General features: G+C 42.3%; 3 protein-coding genes across 5 annotated transcripts in view; all 3 read right to left on the reverse strand.

Annotated features, from left to right (window-relative positions):
* Positions 1-14,140, reverse strand: part of pnpla6 (patatin-like phospholipase domain containing 6) — a 29,748-nt gene extending 15,608 nt beyond the window's left edge. For all 3 annotated transcript variants that reach the window (XM_041966424.1, XM_041966418.1, XM_041966432.1), the window contains exons 1-19: positions 14,085-14,140; positions 9,798-9,886; positions 7,363-7,416; positions 6,959-7,046; positions 6,767-6,849; positions 6,568-6,659; positions 6,295-6,435; positions 5,785-5,944; positions 5,260-5,340; positions 4,698-4,826; positions 4,432-4,512; positions 4,015-4,150; positions 3,731-3,805; positions 2,524-2,624; positions 2,041-2,220; positions 1,151-1,228; positions 582-787; positions 301-432; positions 60-183 (exon numbers count right to left, since the gene is read on the reverse strand). In XM_041966424.1, coding sequence (XP_041822358.1) covers positions 60-183; positions 301-432; positions 582-787; positions 1,151-1,228; positions 2,041-2,220; positions 2,524-2,624; positions 3,731-3,805; positions 4,015-4,150; positions 4,432-4,512; positions 4,698-4,826; positions 5,260-5,340; positions 5,785-5,944; positions 6,295-6,435; positions 6,568-6,659; positions 6,767-6,849; positions 6,959-7,046; positions 7,363-7,416; positions 9,798-9,845 — 1,989 coding nt within the window. In that variant the 5' untranslated portion in view covers positions 9,846-9,886; positions 14,085-14,140. The remainder of the gene's footprint in view (positions 1-59; positions 184-300; positions 433-581; positions 788-1,150; positions 1,229-2,040; positions 2,221-2,523; positions 2,625-3,730; positions 3,806-4,014; positions 4,151-4,431; positions 4,513-4,697; positions 4,827-5,259; positions 5,341-5,784; positions 5,945-6,294; positions 6,436-6,567; positions 6,660-6,766; positions 6,850-6,958; positions 7,047-7,362; positions 7,417-9,797; positions 9,887-14,084) is intronic.
* A 714-nt stretch (positions 14,141-14,854) lies between these two features.
* On the reverse strand, positions 14,855-18,064 carry LOC121604164 (ATP synthase subunit d, mitochondrial-like). Its single transcript, XM_041933603.1, has 6 exons — positions 18,029-18,064; positions 16,644-16,774; positions 15,803-15,899; positions 15,347-15,418; positions 15,164-15,226; positions 14,855-15,038 (listed from the first exon to the last, which is right to left on the reverse strand). Exons 2-6 carry the CDS (start codon positions 16,763-16,765, stop codon positions 14,907-14,909), a joined length of 486 nt encoding a protein of 161 aa, XP_041789537.1. The 5' UTR covers positions 16,766-16,774; positions 18,029-18,064; the 3' UTR covers positions 14,855-14,906.
* A 2,254-nt stretch (positions 18,065-20,318) lies between these two features.
* On the reverse strand, positions 20,319-21,807 carry LOC121604497 (homeobox protein MSH-C-like). The gene is made up of 2 exons (XM_041934029.1): positions 21,396-21,807; positions 20,319-20,731 (listed from the first exon to the last, which is right to left on the reverse strand). Exons 1-2 carry the CDS (start codon positions 21,805-21,807, stop codon positions 20,319-20,321), a joined length of 825 nt encoding a protein of 274 aa, XP_041789963.1.
* Between the last annotated feature and the right edge of the window lie 2,242 nt (positions 21,808-24,049).

Genomic DNA, 24,049 nt, shown 5'->3' on the forward strand with positions numbered 1-24,049 from the left:
TTTTTAACTTGTTCATTTTCAGCCTCCATGATTTCCTTTTAATATCTTTTATCTTTTACCACTCCGATGAGGTCTCCTCTGCCATATTCCCCAACTAGTTCTTTCTTGCCATTGGCCTTGCGTATGACTGAACGCAGACGTCCATTCAGAACAATGTACGTGCAGTCTGACTGGTCGTCCTGTCTGTAGATGTGAAGAAAAAAAACACAAAGGACGAGATGTTAACACACGGAACTGACCGAGTATAGTTTGCACAAAAAATATGTGCCCACACGTTTAGGCCAGAAACAAGTAGAATACCTGTACAGGGCTCTACCAGCCTCCACAGCCATCCAGTCAATGGCAAAGTCCATCTGCCGGACAAAAGGGGACATGCGGATGGCCACAGTGTGAGCCACACTGAGCACCACACTGGGCTGCTCCCTCATGATCCTGCAGGGGGCAGCATACAGCACAGGCACAGACTTGACCAACACTGACTATCCAGTAGTTATATTGTTTGTAAGCAGGTGCTTCATAATAAAACTGAATGGCTCCAACAAGTTTGGAAGGTCAATATGCCTGTATGATGATCGACTCACTCATAGAAATCCGACTTTGAGATCTTGAGGTAAGTGCAGTCTCGGATAGCCTTGATGGTGAAGATGAGGGGCTCTCCAGTGAGGACAGCGAGCTGACCCACCATCTCCCCCGTGTGGGTCACAAACAAGCAGACAGCCTCCTGCTTGCTAATCATCCGCTGGTAGACATGCAGGCAACCAGACAGGACAAAGTGCAGACTCACATCCTAAGAGGGTGAAAAGAAACAGGGAAAAACTAAAATAATTTGAATACTTGCTACTACTAATATACCATACAGCTAAAGACAAACTGACCAGTCCATTATAGGTTTTCAAAAAAATGGTCTAGTGCAGGCATGTCCAAACTATTCCATAAAGGGCCGTGTGGCTGCAGGTTTTCGTTCCAACCAAGGAGGAGCACACCAGGCCAGCCAATCAACATCAAGGGATCACTGAGTTATCAGCTGAAGACTGAGCTCAGCTAATTAAGCTGGTGTGCTCCTCCTTGGTTGGAACGAAAACCTGCAGCCACACGGCCCTTTATGGAATAGTTTGGACATGCCTGGTCTAGTGTGTCTTGTGTTACGCACCTGATCTCCCTGTCTTGCTAAGACGGCTCCAGCTTTTGCATGGTGCAGAGTCACCCTCCCATTTAACAAGGATGGGTCCTGGATTTAAGTAGAAGGACAGAAGTCAAAAACTACAGTCAAGCAGTGATAAAAGAGTCACAGTGGAGGAGGAATGTGGATGAAATGCCTTCATTCTGCAACACTGATTCCATCTATCAGCTTAGATCCACCAACGTGGTGTTTTGAAATATTAGGTCTAGCAATACTTACTCAGAGGCACACAGAGAGGGTTTACCACATACTCCATCAAAGTCATGTGGACAACTTTCTAGACGATTTAGTGTCAGGCTAAAATCTGCATTACGATTCAACAGAGATGCTGAGTGTGTTAAATCTATTAAACTCTTAATGATCAATGCAACATGTTAGGTATTAGTATCCAGCTCAGATGAACTCAAAATGCTTTTTAATGGATTTGTTTTTTGTTCTTTTTAAGATTATTTAGCCAACATATTCTGTTACCATTTTTTTTCTTATATATTACCAAACACACAGGAATAGCTCTCCTCTGTGGCTAGACACTGCTAGCCCTCCCTCCCCTCATCTATAGACTGGGCGCAGCTCCTCCGCTGACTGACCCCTTTTCATAATCTGTCAGCAGATGCTGCGTAATGATTTGCAACAATGTGCTCATTCATGCAAAAAAAAAAAAAAAAGAAAAAAGAACAATGAATTGGAGCCTATTATTATTTCTTAATTTGGTCCTGCAGTATATAGCATGATTAGGAGAACACTGAATGAACAGGATCTTTTTCTTGTCTTCTCAGTAGTGTCGGTGGTATATTTCTTGAGTGCCATGTGATACTATTACAGTGTTGATTAAAAAAAAAAAAGAAAAAAAATCAACAAACCTCAATCCTCATGAGTTTGAGGACCTCTTTCTGAGCCTCCTCAAACAGAGCAGTGCTGGATCGACTGGAAACAGGTGTGAAAATATTGTCCACTCCTGACTCTTCCTCTGGATACAGATAGATCCCTGAGGGAACCTCATCTACTGTCACCCTCCTCTCCCGCTGGTCCTGGGATACAGACTGTAAAGATACACGCACAATAAAATGTTAGATGAGGCTCAATCCTGTTTAAAATGGGACATCTGTTCCGACAAAAAACTATGACTTGTCATGGTAAGATGACAAAGAAGGACTTGAGCATACAAGTGTCAAATAATATTAAACATGTAGCTGTGTTTTTTGATATACTGAACACTAGAAATCACATTTACATGTTCAAAACTGATATAATGTTTTGAAACAATACAAATAGGTTAATATCACGTTAATATCATGGCAATAAAACCTTATCTCATGTGTCTCAAGAGTCTGCAGTGTACTGACCCGAGTAAAAGTAGGAGGAGTGTTGCCATCTTCAGCGGAGACAGAGATCCGTCCCCTTTCGTACGCCATGTCAAAGTCTGATCTCAGACTTTTCTGTATACCTGCACAGACAAAACGTAGACAGTTTTCCTCAGCCTTCAATCAGCATTCAGCTTTCGTCAGGGTGAGAAACATGCATCTTAGCTTTAAGTGATTATTGTGTTTTAGCAGAACAAAAGAACAGCTTAACAGCCCAAATGGGGCAAGAGGTTAAATGTGTGCTGTGTTTTTTTTTTATTGGATCCACAAGATTCCAACTGAAACTACGACTAAAACTGTGATGATGAGTGTAAGAAAGACAAAAGAAACGCCTTTAAATGGTCCAAACTCAAAACCACCTTTCTTTAGCCCAGGGGGACTATTATCCTATGAGCCTTTTTGAGACACACCTGTGTTCACTTTTGTAGTGTAAACAGGGGTAGAAATACAACATTTATAAAACAGATGACTCAAATCTTTTAATACGTTTCTGGGACAGTTCGAATTACCTTTCATTCTGAGTCTAGAGAGATTTTGGACATAGAGGGGCAAGTGGTCGACAAGCTGAAATCTCTAACTTCAGCCAAAGTTAGCATGATCAACCTATTATCATAATGATATTAGTGAGCAGAAGTAAGCAAAAAGACTACAGTTTGGCCTCACTTCATTCTGTCATGCCAGGCTGTCTAAGTATGACTACACTGCATGCTATCACATGTCAACATCTGGGTTTCCATGGCCATAAATCTCTCTGTGCCAACATGCTGTAACGTGCAGATGGTTGAGATAGCGCTGTTTGCCTTTCTAACGGCAGAACAGGGACTAGTCTTTTCAAGCAGCTACAGTGAGGGTGTCCATAGCTTGAATTAAATATTTTCAATATGACTGGCGTAGACATGCCCAAAGACCAGTTACGTGTACTGTATCATAGATAGATATGACCACAGTGGAGTATAACAAGAGCTGAGTGGGGTGGTTTTAGGACACATGTGCCAAACCCTTTGTGGTGCCAGGGTCAGATAACTCAACAAATAATCTTTCCATTCTTTCTCTGTCTCTCTCTTTCTTCCTCAGGCATCTCAGCAACGTTTCCATGAGAGTGCTTTCTCAAAATAGAACACATGTAGGACCACATCCTGTTCCTTTTATTATTAAGAAAACATTATCTCTCTCTCAAAAGATCCCTCACCAGCAATGTCCACAGGCATGGAGATGGTCCTGCTAAGTGTTGGCACTGTTGCACCATCCTTCCCTTGTTCCCCTCCTGTACATACAGTAAATCACAGAATTTAACAAACAACGAAATACAAAACACTGGAGGAAACGGAGAGCCAAGACAGAAACCAATAAACACATAATTAAGATTAACTTCCTCAACCTCTCAGAGTGACCTCAGCTGTATTTCACAGAGTTAATTTTGTACACACAGCATTCAATCATACTATTATAGTCTTTCTGGTTTTTTCTCTGTACCTGCAGCTTCGCCCTTAATGGCAGCCTCCCGGTGCTCCTCAGGCACCGTCAGGCTGCCGAAGCGCTTGCCATGGCGGATGGGACTGGTGCGAGTTGGGTGAGGAGACGGAGGTGGGAGACGTGAGGGCTGCATTTCCTGTAGGACAAGTGCGAGTGGTACGTGGTATGTTATGTGTTTGTTTGTGTGCGTGTGCGTGTGTGTGTGTGTGTGTGTGTGTGTGTGTGTGTGATGGGGGGGGGGTGGAAAGAGAGAGACCGCATTAACATTTAGTGACTCAAATCATAATCAAAACAGTATGTGCACTAAGCTAATGATGCAGAATTCCTGATAAATGCCAAACCACATCACCCACAGATGTTTGCATGGGACTGTCTGGTAAGCTGTGTGTGGTGTGTGAGTGTGTGTGATAAACTCACATGGCTGAAGAGCTCATTGGTGAGTCCCAGATAGTTGTGCAGGGCTAAGACTGTTACTCTTTGGAGACGAACCATGATAATCTGAAGAGATAAAACAGGAAATAAGTCACTTGACATATCACATGCAAACTGACACATGACTTTATCAAACCACTTCAGGTTTGTGAGTGCACGCATTCATAAAACTATACAGCGTACTAAAACAGAACCCATAAAATACATGTACGTGTATATCTAAAATCAAACAAATTACGCAGACGACTCACCTGTACTACCCGCACCAGACTCTCAGGGTACTTCTCAAATATAGAGAGGAAGGCTTCCACAGGCAAACGGAGAACAGTGGAAACCTCTGCAGCCCGCGCCGACACCGTTCTGTAAGGCTTTTGGTGGCCCTGCACACAAACATCCCACATAATACTTCACAAGGTGTTCACATTTTAAGAAGCTCTGATGTGGGAGGTTGCCTCTTCTAGATGATTGTTGTAGTGATGTTATTTTAAGCCTTAATCCGAAATCCGAACAGCTATCATTTTAACCCTGTTCAATTAAGATACATACTGGTTTCATACTGATTCCAGTCAGTTTATACTGGATTTTCACTGAATTACATTTAAAGATCAATGTAGAAGTCGTTTGTATGCCAGTGGAGAAAGGTTGGGGGAGTCAGCTGGTGAATGACGTGGGGAGTATTTAGTACTGCATCTCATTCAGTGTGCATTTGGTGTATTTGTGTATTGGGGAAGTCTGCGTGTGTGTGTACAGGTGTGACGCAGCACCCTTTGGATTGTGGATTGGTGTGTGTAGCAAGACGTGGGTGTGACCTACTGTGATGACATCCAGGATGCTGAGGAGGCTGTGGACACTGTCTCCTGGGTAAACCTCCTTCACCACACTTTCTTTGCCATCCTGGAACATGGGAATAAGACATGAATATCTGAGCACACATAAAGCAACTCGTGCTCCTACATTCAAGAACTTGAGGAGCTACACTCAGTTCTACAGATAGAGATAGCACCTGGATTAAAGTCTCTAACAGGACAAATATCATATTTAAGACTTGTTTAATGCCACTGAGGCTGGCTGTAGGATACTGTAGGATTATTATTATTATAGTCATTAAGAGAGCCACCTTTGCTAACAGCCATATTCCCAAAGTTCCCTAATGAGATTATCTAAATCAAATGTTAATAGATGCTAATGCGTTGTTAAAGCCAGAGCTCCCATAGTTAAGCTCTTTAGTAGATTTTCTCCCAGAAGTTTCTACTGCTGAACACTTTAGACCATATAATTCTCAAATACAAAAGCAACTGTTACATGCATCGATTTCACAGGTGATCAGGCCATGCTTACCGCTCCAGTAAGGCACAATTCTAGTTTTCCATCCTGAACCACGTAGATGCTGCTGTCAGGCTGGCCTGGCCTGAAGACATACTCCCCTTGTTGGAACTGCACAAACACCATGTGCTTGCATAGCTCCAGGAAGAGGGGCTTCTCAAAGTGACCCAGCACACTGCAGTGAAGGACAACACCGAGGTTAGGAGGTTTGTACACACATGTAAACAGGTGTACACAGGGATAAATTTGTCCGGGTTTTATATGCTCAAAAATGCATTTTTTTTTTGTTTGCTTTTTTAATCTGTGTTCAGTTGTGTGGAATGCTATTAACTGAGCTTTATGAGCAGAGTTTGCTAGGCAACTGCTTCACAACAGCACCACACATCTCAAAGGCACGTGTGTCGGAGTGATGCTCGTGTTTCACAGGAAGTGCTCATGAATCATGCAAATCAACTCTGTAATGTACCAACACATTTGGGCCTTTAGAGGACAACGACACAGATGTGACAGAGACGACCAACCTACCGGACGTTTTTGAGCATGTAGAGCACCTCAGAAGGGAGGTGGGAGTTGGCCACATCAAATTCAGTGAGGTCAGCCTCTAGCACTGAGGGAGGGGGCTCCTTGGCCTGCAGGGTGGGCACTTCCTTCTTAAAGCGCAGGATCCTTCACAACAGAGAGACAGGAAAACAGTGGGATGAGGTGAAGAGATTGGAAAGAGTGTGAACCACTAACAGTGAACTAGTCACGACAGTAATAGAAGTTTCATCATTGGTGAGAGTGAGCTTCCAGGTGTACTTTTTGGCAATGTTGAGCATCTTCTGCTTCTTCTTTAGGCGTGGCCGAGAGGACGAGGATGTACCCACCAGGGAAGAGGTAGACTGCGAGACCTGATGGCAAACAGAGTTTAATTCAAAGCCAGTCCATGATAACTACAACACTGATTTGCATACTGGCAGCTGAAGCATTAGCATTTTTCTGTCAGCCACACACTCACTTTACGCATGATCTTTCGCCCGTAGAACATGACTTTGTCCCTCTTGCGAAAGCGGTACTTGGGTGCCTCCTGAGCTTCTAAGTCTGTGAAATAGAAGAAATTACAAATAACCATACAGGCACATACAAGATCTCCTTTTTCATAACTATCACGACATGTTCTCAGGGCATTGGTGAGAAAGGGATCACTAACTTCGAAGCTGGATCCTCCGCAAGATGAAGAAGATGAGGATGGCGATGAGGACTATGGCGATGCCCGCACCAATCACCATCCCCACCATCTGAAGAGAAACGAGAAAAAGAGGAAGAGCGTTGGTCTGTGTAGAGGGTACAAAGTGTAAGGCTTGTACTGGCTGCAGCACTAAAGTTATATTTATTAACTAATTCATTCATTTATTCTTAACGGATTAAGTAGTACTTAAGTAGTACTTCATTATTTTATCTACATGCTTATGCTTTCTAAATATCATTGAGCTAAAATGTATTTTCTGACTTGCGCTTCCCGTTGTGAAACATGCATGGCAGCAATACGATTTCTTGCAACAGCGAGTGAATGCATGCAATGGCAAAAGGTCAGAGTATTTCAATGGAACTCACCATGCTCGTCTGTAGTTCCTCCTCCACAAATGTCTTGAGATTATTAAACCCGTCCTAATGTAACAGAGAAATACAGACAAATTGATAGTTGCTTAGTAGCGTAACTGCTGGCTGCTACCTCCTACAGTACAGTGAGACTGAAACGCTGCATGAGTCTGGGCCTGAAGGCTTCAATTCCATTGTAGTGTAATGGAATGTGAGAATACAGGATTTGCCCTGGAGGCAGGAATGTCTGACTCTACGAGGCAGGAAAATGAGAGCACAAGGGAATATCTTATCTATCCTATTTATCTTATCTTATCTTAATGAAGATGTAACGTCTTACATGATCTCCGGATCTCCTCCACACTTTTGCCCTTACATGCATAATAATATTTCCAAGGCCTTCACTTCCACGTTTTACTCCAGGGTACCACTCTGAGCTTCCTTGCTCTTCTCCTGATGTACAAACTGAGGGTTCTGGGTTCACACGCTACAAACTGGCACACTGTAGAGCAGGGCTGGATGGTGCAGCACAGATGAGTGAAGTTGTTCCAATAATGTATCTAAAAGAAACTGTGACTGTAGGGAGTGTACAGATCCTCTGGCCAAGATAAACTTGTTTGTTTTGATACAATATATCTGGAGAGAGCAGATAACACTAAATTTGATTATTTCTAAATGACCCTGAAAAAAACAGTCTGCAGTCACTCTGCAAGATAACCTGCGCTGAATATCAGGCCTAGAACTCCCCTGATTCCTAACTTATCCAGTGGTTGAGGCAGTCTGGTCTGGTTCTAGAAAATGGTATGGTCTCCTGCTATAAGGGGATGTCAATTCTCGACAGAACAACAAGGCCCATAGGCTCACAGTCACAACAAGATATAATGAAAACTGATGGAGCTGGACTCCGGGTGAGGCCGAGGGAGACAAAATGCAACTAAGCATGAAAGAAACACAGGAAGAAAACATCAGAGGAAAACACAAGAACAAACACGTAACGGCTTGTTTCTAATCATGTCTTCTAACAACAAGCAGCTAAACAGAGAACGTATACTCATTGAAAGCAAAGTACTTTTTCCTTTTGGCTTGATTAAAGATACTTATCTCTTAAGTTCAGTAAAATCAAACTCAGCACTTATTTACTCATCAACAGAAGACTGTCAGTGCAGGGAATGGAAAGATCCTGTGGCCATGATGAGCTTGTTTGTCTCACTGTGTGTGTGTGTGTGTGTGTGTGTGTGTGTGTGTGTGTGTGTGTTTGGATTGCTAGCTCTCAGATACAGCATTGCAAGAGCAGGAGTGTAACACTATGTTTTTAGTGTTCTGGCTGACTGCCAATGAGACTACATGTCTGTTATCAGTGGTTATTGATTAGTGTGTGCAGAGTTAAGGGTTTTTTGGCAGTAAAAGGCCTAGAGTGGACACTGGGGAAAATGATAAAGGGGCTGACCGATGAGTGAGAGCATGGAAAGTTTACGCATGTGCAATTTACCCTGTTATTGTCATGGCTCCAACAAACTGACAACCTGAAAATGAAACTAAAAAACTGGCACAATTCTCTATAGTTTTATAATGCTTGAAGGCCAAGTGTCAGGTGCTGCTGGTATGTGCATGAATGCATTGTATTCTCAAATGACAAATGAAAATGAAAATTTTGGGTTAATCTCAGAAGAAATATGTAATACAATGCATCGCTACCTTCATGTTATTATATTTTTTTAGGTGTCTATTTGGATTCTAATTGAGAGAACGTCTTTCTTGTGTAAAGTTCTGTTTGAGCCTGATGGGTCTGCACAATGTATTGGAGTTTTGGGTCAACTTCAAGACGTTTTGTTGTGTACAGCTTTGGGCTAAATGTCTGGTTAAGTTATTCTCAAAGTAAGAGAAGCAACGTCTGGATGGGAAAAAAGGAAAAAGAAAGAGAGCATAGCCTCTGCACTGCATTAGACTGCTCAAAGGCTCAAAATCCCAAATGACTTGGGGAAGGGCTGCTTCACTGTGGGAATTTTATGGCCTGTGATTGTTGTGAACTGTCATCTTCAGCTGGGAAAGACCAGCCACATTTCTTTCTGCTAAAGAGCATGTTGAGTTTGATGTTAGTAAGGCAGATGTTTGCTATTGTGAGCTGCTACAGTTTTCTGTGCTGCTAGTTGGTTGCAATGTGTGCAGTGCAACTGCCACTAAACATGTAACCCAAGAGTATTTCCCCATTAGCTAATACAAGATACCAGTGTAGAGTTTGAGTTCTGGTGCAGGACCACTATGGCTCGTCACAGTTTCCTTTTAAATGATGAAGTTTGTGAGTACAAATTGGGCTTAATCATTTTTCTAAGACCAACTTCTGTTAGCACCCTCACCGATGGCACACCCCTGTTAAAGGGCTGCATTCACTGTACTTGTAGGCACTGCATGCGTTGTATCATTATGCAAATAAATAGAGTGAACAAACAAACCTCAGGGTTGTCTCCCTGGACCTCTTGTTCCAAGGTACTCTGTCCCATTGTAACCCTGTTTCTTCATAGGGATGGTCCATCAACGGCCACTGGAAACAAACACAGACATGCATATTCAAAAGGTCTTTTTAATGGAAGATGATTTGACATGTCACAGTGGGAAAGGTGTGAAAATGAAAATCAGTGATGGCTGAATTCCATTTAAGTGCTCCTGCGACTGTGCTTGCAGGCTCACTGTCACACTGTCCCATCTTACTAGGGATAGAAAGGAGCCATTTTTAATATTATTAGTAAGACCTGTGATTTTTCTACTGCTGTGAAAGAGGTCTATCAAAAGGAAGAACATGCCTATGTTCACTCATGCACAAACACATACAGAAATGTGAATCTTTCTCCTGGCTTGTCAGATGCCTCAATGGAGAGATGCCACCTTAATTACTCAACATCACCAAACATGCACTCACACATCAAGACTCATCAGGGTTTCATTGCAGCTTCTGCCCAACGTCTGGCTGCCAAAGTCTTTCTAATTTCCTGTGAGCTATAAAATCACCTCCGGACAACTTTTATTCCTATCAAGAAAATGCATTATTGTTACTGTAAACACTTAATTGCTCCAAGCTACTGCAGAACGAGTGAGGAGAAACCAGCAAATGTGGTTAAACGAGAGAGGGAATATGAAGCTGCTAGCAAACAACCCTAACCTGGGACAGAGGGTTTGAAAGTCCCTATTTATATTCTTAATGGTCTGGTTGTAAAAACCATACTTGATCTGTCCTTAAAATCACTTTTTCTGGTCACTATAATCTGAGGAGGATCAAATTTTGCATGATCCTACAGCAGCGCACTGCAGAGGACTCTGGGTCAGGCTTTGTCTCTCTCACATACACAAACACAGCAGGCTATCTAGATAACAGATAAAAACCTATCCAGATGGTTACCCCTTCCCCTCCTTCTATCCCTCCCTCCCTCTCCATTCACTTCCCAATGAGATGATCTTCTTACTGTTCCAATTACTTGCTACCACTTCTATTGGGGATTTAGAGAGAACATTTGCTGTAGCACTATACAAAAGTTAAATGCTTGTTATTGTAGTAGTGATGGAGAGGTTTTCACCAGCATACAACTTGATGTCTATGAGACTGTATGAGACTCTCTATGAGACAAAAACATTCTGGTTCTCTCCTGCTGTAGAGAACCAGAATGTTTTTGTTTTTGAAAGTTCCTGCACTGCTTATCCCTGTGAGAAATGGACTGCTGATGAATACAACCAATTTTCACTTACTTTCCTTTGCTGCCCCTGCAAAGAAACAGATGCTTCTATATACTGTAATATTTTACCTACCCAGGTGGTCCCTTTTTAGAGTCATTTAACTTTTACTGGGAGTAGCCCAGAATAACCAGGATCCTTTGATGCTGGTCACTGAGCTACTGCATTGAAGCAATAATTTCTAAAGTTCATCCAGGCCGGCTACATACCACCTCCCTGCCCACATCTGCCAGTACAGACTGATTCAGCTGACACAGGCGTATGTGCAGTAGCTGGGACAACAAGCTTCATTCACTGTCTACGGACAAATAAACAGCTAGCTTAGCTCGCTGGGGTCCACAGATTTCCTACTCTGAGGACTCCAGCAGAAAGGGAGGCTGGGGGGAAAACAAGCTGGCTAACAAAACAGACTTTATGCTTCCTCAGGGCATACAAAGTAGGCTACAGCAGTTGCATGAAGAAGCCTTTAAACAAGCAAGCGCCTCATGGCTAATAGTCAAAACTTGAAGACCATTAGAGAAAAGATAATGCTTGCTATTTTTATCATAATCTGAGGATGGGCTGCAGTGAACATCTATTAAATCAATCAACGGAAAAATAATTGATATGAATTAAATTAACTATTTTGATAATCAATACATCATTTCAGTCATTTATAAAGCAGAAATATAGGAAAAAATATCTGTAACCATTATCAATAATCTGTAAATTAATTGATAATGAAAATAATCGTCAGTTGCACTACTATAGCAGCAGCATATTTGCTGAACATTTCTGCCATTGATACAGCAATGTCCCAGTTATTGTCCAGCCTACATATGAAATAACAACATAATCTGGCATCAGATGCATTTTTTGTCTTGTGTATTTCCTGCTCAATCCATAACATCAGCAGCTGGGAGAGGGTGGCTGTACTGCTGCATGGATGAAATTCAATCAGTGAAAGGCTGAGGATGGAGTGTCATGTTACATGAAGTAACAGTGTGAGTCACAAACAAACCACAGAACAGGAAGCTGGTGCCAGGGACACACAGTTTCAAGACCATAATCTTTCAAATGAAAACAAAATCAGCATTAATACTGACTACAGCCTGTTCATTAAAATATGATTAAGTTAAAACTAAATTCAGTCATTCAATGTTTATATTTATTCCTATGTAATAAATGAGTTTTCATTTTAAACACAAACTTGAATAAAATTTAAATACAGGCGATGTCACAATGCTGCATGCTATGCTTTACCTTAATGATTAAGGTCAGTGAATGGAAGTCTGGGTTTGACACCTTGTACTGACCTGATACATGTCTGTCATTTTTTCAGAATGGGAAATCAGCGCCACTGACATGTGAGCAAATTTTGGCTGCAGTTTTCATTTACTGTGCTTTTTGCAGGTCACAACTCATAATTCAAAAGACCTTTTCTTTTCTAAAACTGCCTGTTCAACATTTGCACCTAGCTTGTTGATTTGGGGGCGTGACAGTTACTGTACTGTTGTCCTCAGTGCTGTAAAACACTTCTCTGACTTTGTCTCTTGTGGCGAAGTCTCTGTAACAACACTTTCATCATCATCATCATCAGGAAGAAAGTCGACCAAGACTTGTTACTACATGTAACACTTTGCTCCAGATTGTCTCTCTTTATCTCTGCATGGCCTCCTGTGTTGTAACAGCACTGGAAAAAAAACACAGGCTTACTATCCCCTAGGGACGAGACAGTCACCAACCTCTAGCCTCCTAGCAGTGCCTCCCGGCGTACAAGCCTACTGCCATTGTTCCCCGTCAACAATGAAGCCAGTGTTGACTCTACTGTCCAGGGGCAGACCTGGGCTGACTACTAACACAGCCATGTCTGTATTCACCTAACACAATACACACTCCAGGCAATGAGATGCACAATAACGAGCCCGTAGGGTTCTGGGGTCTTATGATGTGTTTGAACCCATCATTTGGATGATGCATGGTTGGAAAGAAATCACAAAATGCTGTGACTCTGCATTCCATCCATATCGTAATGATTTAACAGTGGAAGGGGATAACTACAGCGGACCACGACTTTGGTCTCAACACAAACTTGGGTCAGCTAGCTTTAGCACAAGCTGGTCTGTCACCTTTTACCCTGGAAGTCACGCCACCTCGTTAAATTTCACTTCATACCGAGCGAAGTACTGACCAAGGTGAACTCAGAGGACGACAACAGCTCATATTTCCCTCCAGCCAAAATAGTTTTGCATCATTTGCACCCACGGAGGTGTTGCCTTACTGACTTCTCTTAAATCCCTTGGCAGGATTGTTTAGTTGTGTTGTAAACACAACAAGCCGGCGGGGAGCCGTTTAATAGAAAACTAAAAAGTGGAGTGCTCTGTCAGTAAACCTGAAGCACGAAGGAAATGTTGTTAATTCGCACCAGTTACTCAGAGGGTGTTCTGACGCAGTGGTTAGCTAGCTAACAGTCATATGAAGCCAATAGGTTATTGTGGCTAAATACATACAGCGTTAGTTAGGCCTTATTGTTTACATTCAGACGAGTAAGATTTTCCACTTGGGGAGACATTAAGTGTCAGGGTGACACTACTGTTAGACTTTGGCGAAATCTGTGTGGTTCAAAACTACAGAATTACACATTTTTCCACCGTCCAGGGCAGACGGCACCTGATTGACCGTCCCATCTACAACGTAATCTCTTGTGGCTAACATTGTCACTGGATAACGCTAGCTAGCTATCGATGCTACTGATGGCGGTCTACTGTGGTCATCTTCACGGATGCGGAAGTAAGATGACACAAAACCATTAACAACTGTCAAACGAAAATGGTTTCTAGTGATTTTTGTTTTCCCGTTTTGACCTCCACATGAGCATCTGACGTTACCGACACACGCATAGCTCCTGTTATCACCACTGGTTACTTACCAATGCTAAACGAACTCTTTCAGTAAATCACAGGACCGTGAGATAAAACGTATCATACTAACACCATGCCATTAAATTACAGATAGGTTATTAAAAAGAAGCTGTTTACCTGAGATGATGGACTCCCGTCAACCGTCACTGGCGGTCAAGCAACACAGGACGGAAATCAGCTTTCATGCAACCCCTCCTGCTTTACTTCCCCCGGAACTCTGTCCAATCAACAACTGAGATGCTTCTGGGGAGGACCAATTAAAATGCAAAGGCCCTATGTCCCACCCACTCTGCCTAAATAAATTGTCGGTGTCCAATGATTATTGAGGGACACAACTAGTCGATCTATGATTGGATAATATCAGGAACGATTAACACAGTGAGTTGAACTCCAGGGCCTTTCTATCAGACTTTGACGTGCGGAACGTTTGATATCACTTAATATTTCACGTATAACATACTATGTGCTAATATATATCAGCCTCATCACTGATTAAAGTGATTATGTAAATACTTTTATTTGGCTCTACTGTACCACAGAACTGCAACTGATTGAATCAGGAAAACATTTCTAGTGATTTGATGCCCACAGAAGCAAAGCAGCTTTGGTACCACAAATCTTTCACCATACAGTGGTTACAATGCTAAACGACAGTAGATTAATTATAACCTTATAGTGTATGTCAAAATCTTGGTAAATACAAGTCTTTACCACCATGTTTACCTTTCACAGAAAAACTAAACCAACATCGCCCCCTTGTGGGCACTGCCTAAATCATCACAAGGTGTCTTTACTGAATTTGACCCATGTTTCCAAACAACTCAGATACATATTTTCTTTTCAGATGTTTATCAAAAACAAAATTAGAAAAAAAAATCATAAAACAGTTGTCTTTAAAATACATAATTTTTATTGTGAGGTGAATGTCCTGTTATAGGATTACAGATCTGCAATGGGCTTGTGGGGCCAGTAGGGGTATTTGACCTTGTCCAACTTGGTCTCAGGGAAGGCATTGTTAAGGTCCTCAATGGTCATCTGGTCGAAGGGGATCATGTTCTTAAACTTAGCCAACTGAGACCAGACATGAAAGAGGAGAAAGGGAGAGACAGAAAATATACAGTAAGGTTATAAATACAACAAAAATTTCCCAAAGTTGTCAATGAGAAGTTTTAGCAACTCGTAAATGACTGTCTTACCTCTTCCTCATACTGAGCAATGCGGGCCTTAGATTTTTCAATGTAGGCTGATGCACCTTTGTTCTGTAAGAGAAATTTTGGTTTAACTGTAACAGTTTTCAAATTTAAAGTCAACATGTTTTACAGCGGAAAGGTTAAGATTAAATTCAGGCAATACATGGATTTGTTGATGCAATCACTTACAGATTCAGCCTCCTGTGCACTGATGGCACTTGTCTGTGTGTCAACAGGCTCAGGGATCTTCAGGGCTTTGAACTGTATGAAGGAGGAACATTTATGATTTACTGTAATGCAATCCAATAAATGCTTAACAAACTAATGAAATTATAACTTAGCTGTACAACCACAACCACCTGCTAAACTGGTTATTTTTTTCAAGAAATCTTAAAAGTGACAAGCTAATATTTCTCAGTTCGATTCTGTGGCTCTACACACAACTCCAATGTGTTTATACTCAATTGAATTCACCACTAATTTGGAGCATGGAATGTGCTTTTAAATTATCTGGAAAAGTCTCAGCCAACTACAACTGAAATGAAAGATGCCATGGAGTGTCAGAGGTGGGATTTTGACCCACATTCCATGAGAGACTACATAATGCTCATGACCCACTGAATAACCCAGTCAAGTGAAGCTCACCTTCTTCTCAAAGTCGTCAACCATCCCGGCTTTGGCCACTGCAGTCTTGTAGTAACTCCAGTCAATGGCTGCAGGAGTCTCTGGCAGGGAGTTTAGCCTGGTATAAAGAGAGAAGATGGCAAAGAAGAACAAGCAAATGTGCTCATGAGCTGATAACAATTAAAAAAGAAGGACTGAAGGGAGCAACTTAGTTAGATATTGTGTGCAAGAGAAACACTGTAGAAAGATTTCTTCCATGAGACCAATTACCAGCCCAATGCAATTTACTGATAATTAGGACCTTATACAATGCATGAAAGAAGCTAAGAATGAAATGCCAGGTGCACTAATTTACTAGTTATTGTCTGCAGCTTTGATTTTTTTGTTTTTTCTCAAACATCCCACAGTTTGACCAAATTATTTTCTAAGTGTCCAGAATTAAATACTGATTCTTAAAGACAACACAGAACATCCACACACAAGGAACTATATAGGGTAAATCAACACATCCTAGTGTGCAGATGGCCTTTTACATATTAACATGCGATGGCACCTCGCACAGCTTTTGAGTCAGGTGAGCTGTGGACACTTGACCTCTGTAGTCCTGACATATGCCACTCTCTCATTACATGGAAGACAACGTCATGATAAACTCTTTTGGCATTTCCCTCGGACTGAGGCTGTTTTGCTTACTAGCAAGAAAACACATCCTTCACCAAGCAGTAGTGATTTCAACAGACAATTAATTTAGTTGCACAGTTTGTTGTGTTCTCCCGCTGTGTTATTAGCCAAGAATGAAATCCTGGACTATAAGACTGAAGATGACTTTCTTTCTAAAGCCTGTCGATGGTATAAAACTAACTTGGCAGCGATGCCATCACTGCGAGTCTTCAGTGCGTTGAACATGCCCCGCTGGTTGGGGGGGACCCGCTCAGCGAATGCAACCCAGTCAACGGCCTTCAGGGCTACACGACGGCCTGCCATCCTGACTGTCTGAAGGGCAGAAGGAAAGCTTGTTTAGTCCAGACAAACCTTCAATGAAAAACACAAAATAATTCCAGTTGCCAGTTTAAGAGGTACACCTTGTTAAAACTAATGGAGCCTAGTGCAATACAATGCACAATACATGCTAACTTTGTGAAGGTTAAAATTCAGTTTAAGTTCAAACTACGTGAGATTTTGACAAAACAAACCAACAAACAAAAAACTAACATCAAGGTCCCTTTACTAGCTTTTGTGTCATCTGTGTCATTCTACCAAAGTCAAGATTAACCTTTTACCCTCAATATTTTAGTTTAATTCAAGTTTATGGTGACTTTGGATACTGTAGTTTCTAATTAATTGTATTACATTATACTGATGTGTTTCCAATATTTTGTCTACTTCATTTAGTAGCTAAAATAAATATTACAAACCATAATTACTTACAAGCATAATTAGAACGATTTGAAAGCACCAACAACTCACAAATATAGCTTCCAATCAAACCATGAGGTTGAATCACCACTGCTCTAAATCTGTTTCAACGTAATTTGAACATTGTGATCTTCACGGAGTTAGGATTTATAGCAGGACTGTGTATTAAACTACATAACATTTATCTAGGTGTATCTAATTCACTGGAAATTGAGTCTGTGTGGCTAAGTGATATGGCACCTCTTTCTGCAACATTTCAATGTGTCGCAGGTGTAATATTGCGTACCTATGTCATTTCTACCATGTATACAGGCTCGTGTCTTCTAATGACTGACTCCGGGATATGTGTCGCATGATAAGACACAATTAAATGTGGGATAAAACGTGCTGACAAGTAAGCTAGCGTTAAACGCAGGTACAAATGAAGACGTTAAGAGTCAGTTTTAAGCAAGTAAGTTAACGTTACCAATACAAGACCGCCCAACTGCAGGCGCTAAATGGTAAAGCCTGTTTTTAACGGCTAACTGAGAAGAAGAGACAGTAGAAACAGATTTCTGAAAGACAATGACACTACACCCTTGACATTTTGTTCCAACTTAAGACCCCTGCAAATCTAGCTAACGGTAGCTAGCTCTGTTAGCTTGCTAGCCAAGGTCAGAGAAGTCCCTCTGTGACGCCAGGGTTTTAACAAAAACACCAACTGAAAGTCAAGTCCGATTTTGAATCTTGCACACAATAACTATGTGTAAGATGCACGATTCGTAATTTCAACAGATTTTCATTAGATGTTCTTTCAATCAGTAAAACCGCTCGGCTAGTATCACTTCTTACCTTGCTGTACCAGACGTAGAGTGTGACAGGGCGGAAGTGCCTTTTCTTCATCGGGACCAGGAGCGTCATGGAGGCCGCCGCCGCCCTCTGCTGGACGGACAGAGTACAGCGAGTTACACATTGCCGTCGTTTGCTCGTCGAAAGCTCATTTGGAAGACTGACTCTATATGATTTACTGTAAATCATTTTCTTAAACGCAGTTTTCCCAGTTAATAAGGAAAAAATGCAAATACACTCTTAACTGTATGTGGCGTTTCTGTGGTTTCACTTCACACAAGATCTCTTCTTGTTGGAGAGGGTGACGAGAACAAAGCCCGAACCTGCACTCATTTCCCATGTTTATATTTTCAGACATAACCTGTACTAAACATGGTTTATTTAGGCCTTGTTAAGAGAACCGATAATTAATCTACTGGTAAGCTACAGTGTGACAATGCTAAACTGAGGTGTGACAAGTGTGCCAAACAATGGGTAAATTAGAAAAGTCGATCAATAAGATACACCACGGTAAACATCTGCTGGGCACATAAAAAAATAAAATAAAATAAATCCCCATTGTATAGAGCTCATTTGTGCTCGTTTCTCAGGATTTCTGAGCGTTATGGGAATAATAACATCGTACTATACACAGGTGAATATGTGCGTCTTGAGGTGGGTAGCAACGACATAACGGCCTGCCACATTTTTTAAATTGCACTAAAACCGTCTTACTGGAAATATTCTTTACTGGAAAGTCACAGTCGGCATAGCCTGTGTGTGTAGTAGTCAAGGTAAACACGTCCGTGTATGTTCTTTGGGACAACACAACACGTCTGAAATGTCTATAATGTGTTGTATTAAAATATATCTGCATGCTCAAATGCTGTATTGAAATGTAAAATAAATGCTAGTGTGTGATGTTCCATTGAGGACAATGTTGTGTCAAAATATTGCCTTTTTTACTGCAAAAGAATATTGTCTTATTAGGCTTATAATTAATTACGTAAGTAATTAATAAGTACATTATAGTATGCACGCTATTTTGAATTAAATTTGTGCACAATAAATGGCGCAACATTGCAAAATCTACATAATTATGGGGCCATTTTCAGATTAGATAATAATAACAATTATGTCGGCCAGGCTATAAGGTTTTGGCAGCAATGGTTGAAGTTTAACATGTTTACCAAGAAGCAGCTTTCATTAAAAATCACATTGGTAAACAAGTCTGAGTCTGTGCTATGTTTAAAGTCATATTTCATGGAGGAGCACTTTATATAAACCCACAGCAAACCTTCAGACTCCTGCTCCACTGATTAATCAAAGCAAAGCGCCATTGTTAGTAATTATTCATATAGAAACTAAAAAAACAACAAGACTGGAATAAGCTTTTAAAATGAATCAGTCATTCTCGGGTCTTGTATAATGTTTATTTACTAAAATCAGTTTTTACAAGTAACTGAACATTTAGATAGAGTGATGTATGTACACAGTACAGATACAAAGATAATCAATAAATACCACTTTTCCTTCTGCAGGGCTTTATGAACACTACACATTTTATTTACATGTACAGCAAAATTCCTCAGAGAAAACCTACCATCACTCCCATAAAGGCCACGTTGTGAGAGTTTAAAAGAAAAAAGAAAGAAAGAAAAAGATCTAATACAAGTGTTCTTCTAAAATATAATTTTGCTCCATGTTTACAAAATTGAAGAGATCGTGAGAGGAACCGCTGCTAGAAAATACAGATATTCAAACAGCGACTCTGGGAAACTGCAGTTCAACCAGAAACAGCCGAGGCTGATTGAGGAGAATTACTTCAAGTGAAACACTAAGGCACTGCATCGTTTAAGTACTTTTTCGTTGCTTTTAAACTTTCCCCTCCGCCTCAGTAGATCGCTGCCTTCGTGTATGCACACACTTTAAATGTCCATCTTCACACACTGCGCAGCGCCCGGGCTGAGATATTTAAGGCATGCCGTTTAAAAACCTGACATTTGCGTTTGGAGTATTGCCCGAGTTATTCAGGCCTGTAAATCCACAGCGGACGTTGTCTTAAAACGAGGAGAGCAAGTGGACACACTCGGCCCAATTACGCACACAATTACCGTCTGTATCAAAAATGTGTCCCGAATTTTTACTGTTTTCTTTTTTTCTGGAGGTGAGAACAATTTCTCTCCACGTTGAAAACAACATTTTCCGAGATGTAGAAAGACGCATCATCCCCATTCATAAGAGTACTGCAACCATGACAGAAGACACTTTTTTCCTCTTAAAACGCGCACACACGCACACACACAGAGTAAATCTAAGACAAATAGTACATCCCATAAGTGACGGGTCCACTGAACAGTCCTGGGACCGGCAGACTGGGCCTCGGGAAGGCGCTAGACGGGCCCCATGTCGGAGACCCCATGTGCGCTCCGAGGGGGAACGGCAGCGCAAAAGCGGGCAGGACGGGCTTGGAGGCCAGTTTAAACTTTTCCAGCTCGGCCTCCTGCAGTCTCTTGGCTTTGGCCCTCCTGTTCTGAAACCAGATTTTCACCTGAGTCTCCGTCAGGTTGAGAGAGTTGGAGAACTCGGCTCTCTCGGCGATGGAGAGGTACTGCTTCTGGCGGAACTTGCGCTCCAGCGCCAGCAACTGGGAGGTAGTGAAGGGCGTGCGAGGTTTCCTGTTGTTTTTGTGTTTCCTTAAAGTACACGGAGTTGGACTTGAGCTCCCTGTTTGAGAAAAAACGACAAAGACAAAGGGCTGAGGTTAGATTAAACTGAAGCTCGGTTGCTGTCGTGGGGAATCTCGATGGTAGCAGCAGGTGAACACATGATCCTCATACCTGAATGGTTGATATACATCGAGTAAACACACACATACACACACCAACAAATCGGCTTTACTGTATCATGTTGACAAAATCAGCTCTTCTGTCAATCTGCACCACAAACACACCCGGTCGTTAAAACATTTAATTGCGAGGTTTGATCACGATGTAGGCTTTACACTTTGAATATGTGCTTGCTTTCTTCATCTCTAAGTATATAACATTTATTGAGAAACAGCGGAGAGAATAATCTGGTGAAAAACCAGTGCAGCAGTCAATGATGCGCCTCACGTGCTCAGATGCACAACACTTGACAATAATTTAGCTGCTGTTTTTGAGACATGACATGACGCACCAAAGAAATGTGCGCACTGTCTGTGCGGCTCTGGGAAATATCAACATTACTGTGACACCACCAGGAAATGGTCATCTCGCTTGACTATAACCAACAACACTCGATATTTTCGCGGCCTTAACTAATCGACATTAAATGATGAGTACACGCATGCAGAGTGCCCTTGTGTTAGATTTTGTGCACCCTCGGAGCAGCAGAGGGACGGACTTACGAGGCGGAGGCGAAAAGGAGGACGTCTGGAACCAAGTGCTCTGATCTTTCTCGCAGAACTGTGGACTGTCCTCGCTGGAGCTACTGGAAACACCCTGCGAGCTCTCCGCGGAGACCTTCCTCTCCGCGTAAAGAGTCCTTGGAGAGAACTGCGCGCCGCCCTGCTTCGGCAGGACCAGAGCTAAATCTGAGGGGGAATAAGAAGTCCGACAGGTGGTCTTCTTGGAAATCAACGACTCGACGCTAAACGGGAGGCTGCTCCGCTGGAGTTTGTATCCTTTCTCGGTGGTCATGTCTTTCGGCTGAAGTTCCTCTCCCTCCGTGTCCGTCTCCTCTTTTTCATGCAGCTGTTTGGCGTCTTGGGACGGCGACCCCTGCCCAGGATTCATCATGATACAGGGGGATGGGGCCATGCACCTCTGTGCGGCCCGTTCAGAGGAATGGAGTTACTGAGGTGTACAGTGTCCAATGTGCGTCTCCGCGCTGACAGCGGCGCCCAGTAGCTTTTACGCGCTGTACGGGGTCGTCTATAAAAGGACAGGGGCTGTTCCCCCTCCCCGCTCCCACCAATCAGCTCGTCAAGTCGGCCTCGTGACGTCTCCGAGTGCGGTTTTGATTGGCCCGCTGCCTTCCAAGGGAACATCAAGAGGCCTTTGAAAGGAAGAAGAAGTTAATCATACAGACCCCATGCGGCGCGGGGCTATTGATGGGCCTCACAAAGTAGCTTAGACCAATTTTAGCGCAATTAACCAGTGGGGAGGACTCTCCTGACCATTTACATCCATTAGCCGACCGCTCCATCGGCACTATTCACTGAATTATTCTCCTACTGTAAAGCTAAAGAGTCACATGTCCATATCAAAGTGATGCTTTCATCAAAGAGGAAGAAACAATACCTTAAAATTACAGAGCGAAATATGTCGCACGGAATAATGAAATTAAATAAACAAGCAGGCAGAATAAAGTCAATACATGACTTTGAAATTCAAAACGAGTAAAAACAATTAAACCGAGACTAAAATCAAATAAGAAAAGGTGCGCAACCAGGATAGAAATTGATTAGGCATGACTGTTGGTCACACAGCATTACAGCAATTTAAGGCCTGTCATGAACTCTTCTCGCTCCACAATGGCCCCAGTTTGAGAAGCAACAGGCGTTTTCTTTCTGCAGGTCAAACTATTTAATAAGCCAGACAAGTTGTGTTTCGCAAGGCGCCAGGCTCGGCGGGATCAAAAAGGAAGATACCTCGGGGAGAAAAGGCAAACGGTTAACTCCACTTAACCAATTGTCCTCCAAATATTTCAGAGTCCGCTGCGTGGAGCAGGGAGGAAGCGGCCGCCGACAGTTAACTGTTTCACGTCTACCCTCAAAAGTGAGGAGGGGGGGGGGGATTCAGTCCATCTTGACATGTTTTAGTAAAACGGTAACGATCAAATCATCACAGCACCATCGCGGACTTTGCAGCAGGTGAAAAAGACTAACAAGTGATGGGATCTAGTTCAGTGTGATGTGAATTGAAGCGAAAGGATTGCATTCAGAGTGTCATATTATCATATTTATTACATTACATTTTAGAGGTTGTAGATAAAGTCTTAATTTGCGAAGCAAACAGTAACTAAGATACTAATATATTTGATATTTGAGGTGTAGTGACGTTGAAGTATAAAGTCACAATGTAACAAGCAGCTCAAAACTACTTACAGTTCTTGACACTGGACACTGTCCTTTGTTTCCTCTTTATTACATAATAATTATTTCCCTGCAGACTCATTGCTTTGCATCAGGGGACGTGAACTCCCTTAAACTTCATGATGTCTTTAAATTCTTCCCTTTCAACACGTCCAAGCTGTCTTCTCATTAAAAGTGTCAGCAGCACACTGTGGCCTCCTGGACGTCATCAGTCCGGTCGAATGCAAGGCCCCACTGAGAGCTCCACAGTCATCAGCACTATCGAATACATGAAGTTAATAAGTGAGAAGATTTTACCTCAAGACATCACCCCCTTCATGCTTAATTGCTCGATTAGATGAAATAGTTAATGATTAACGTATTAGATTTGCCTTGTTCACCACAAGCTGTGGCTTGCAGCTGTATCTTGCAGCACATGACCGTCATGCAACTGGAGTCTTGTTGCTGTTCCGCCCCCCCAAAAAACAGCAAAAAACCAAAGATTGCTGTTGTTTGACTGACATATTCTGTCTTGAGACCTGTAATGATCGGCGTCTGGAAAGCCCTGAAGCACACAGGACGATTCAGCCCTCATCAGGTGAGAGACACAGCCTTGGTTGATGATTCGGCTTGAGCAAATCCTGATGTTGAGTCCGCTCCTTCGTTCACTATCTGACATAGCCAGGCCGTCTGTTTCCTCACACACCGGGGGCCTCTCGTCACCCAGCTGGTTTGGGTTTAAATCCCAGCAACCGTGTACCCTTCCCTCTATCTCATCTCCACGGTGTCGTGCAAGAAGGGGGATGAGAGCGGGCCCGCGGAGCACACGGGCCCATACAGAGATTCATCTGATACAGGTACACCCAGAGATAAATCTACACTAGAAGTACACTTACCTCTGCTCCCCTGGTGTTTGGTCCAGTGTATTTAGCTTCGGGCCCCCTCTCCCCTACCCCAAAAGACATTTCTGTAACAGCATGCAGGCG

This window comes from Chelmon rostratus, chromosome 3, assembly GCF_017976325.1.
Source record: "Chelmon rostratus isolate fCheRos1 chromosome 3, fCheRos1.pri, whole genome shotgun sequence".
NCBI lineage: Eukaryota > Metazoa > Chordata > Actinopteri > Chaetodontiformes > Chaetodontidae > Chelmon > Chelmon rostratus.

Excerpts from the sequence above, each read along its gene's own strand:
- LOC121604497 (XM_041934029.1), bottom strand. The coding sequence starts at position 21,807 with ATGGCCCCATCCCCCTGTATCATGATGAATCCTGGGCAGGGGTCGCCG. Across the intron at positions 20,732-21,395 it reads CTCCTTTTCGCCTCCGCCTC|GGAGCTCAAGTCCAACTCCG; the intron begins GTAAGTCCGTCC and ends TTTCTCAAACAG.
- LOC121604164 (XM_041933603.1), bottom strand. The coding sequence starts at position 16,765 with ATGGCAGGCCGTCGTGTAGCCCTGAAGGCCGTTGACTGGGTTGCATTC. Across the intron at positions 15,900-16,643 it reads AGTGATGGCATCGCTGCCAA|GCTAAACTCCCTGCCAGAGA; the intron begins GTTAGTTTTATA and ends TCTTTATACCAG. Across the intron at positions 15,419-15,802 it reads TTGACGACTTTGAGAAGAAG|TTCAAAGCCCTGAAGATCCC; the intron begins GTGAGCTTCACT and ends TCCTTCATACAG.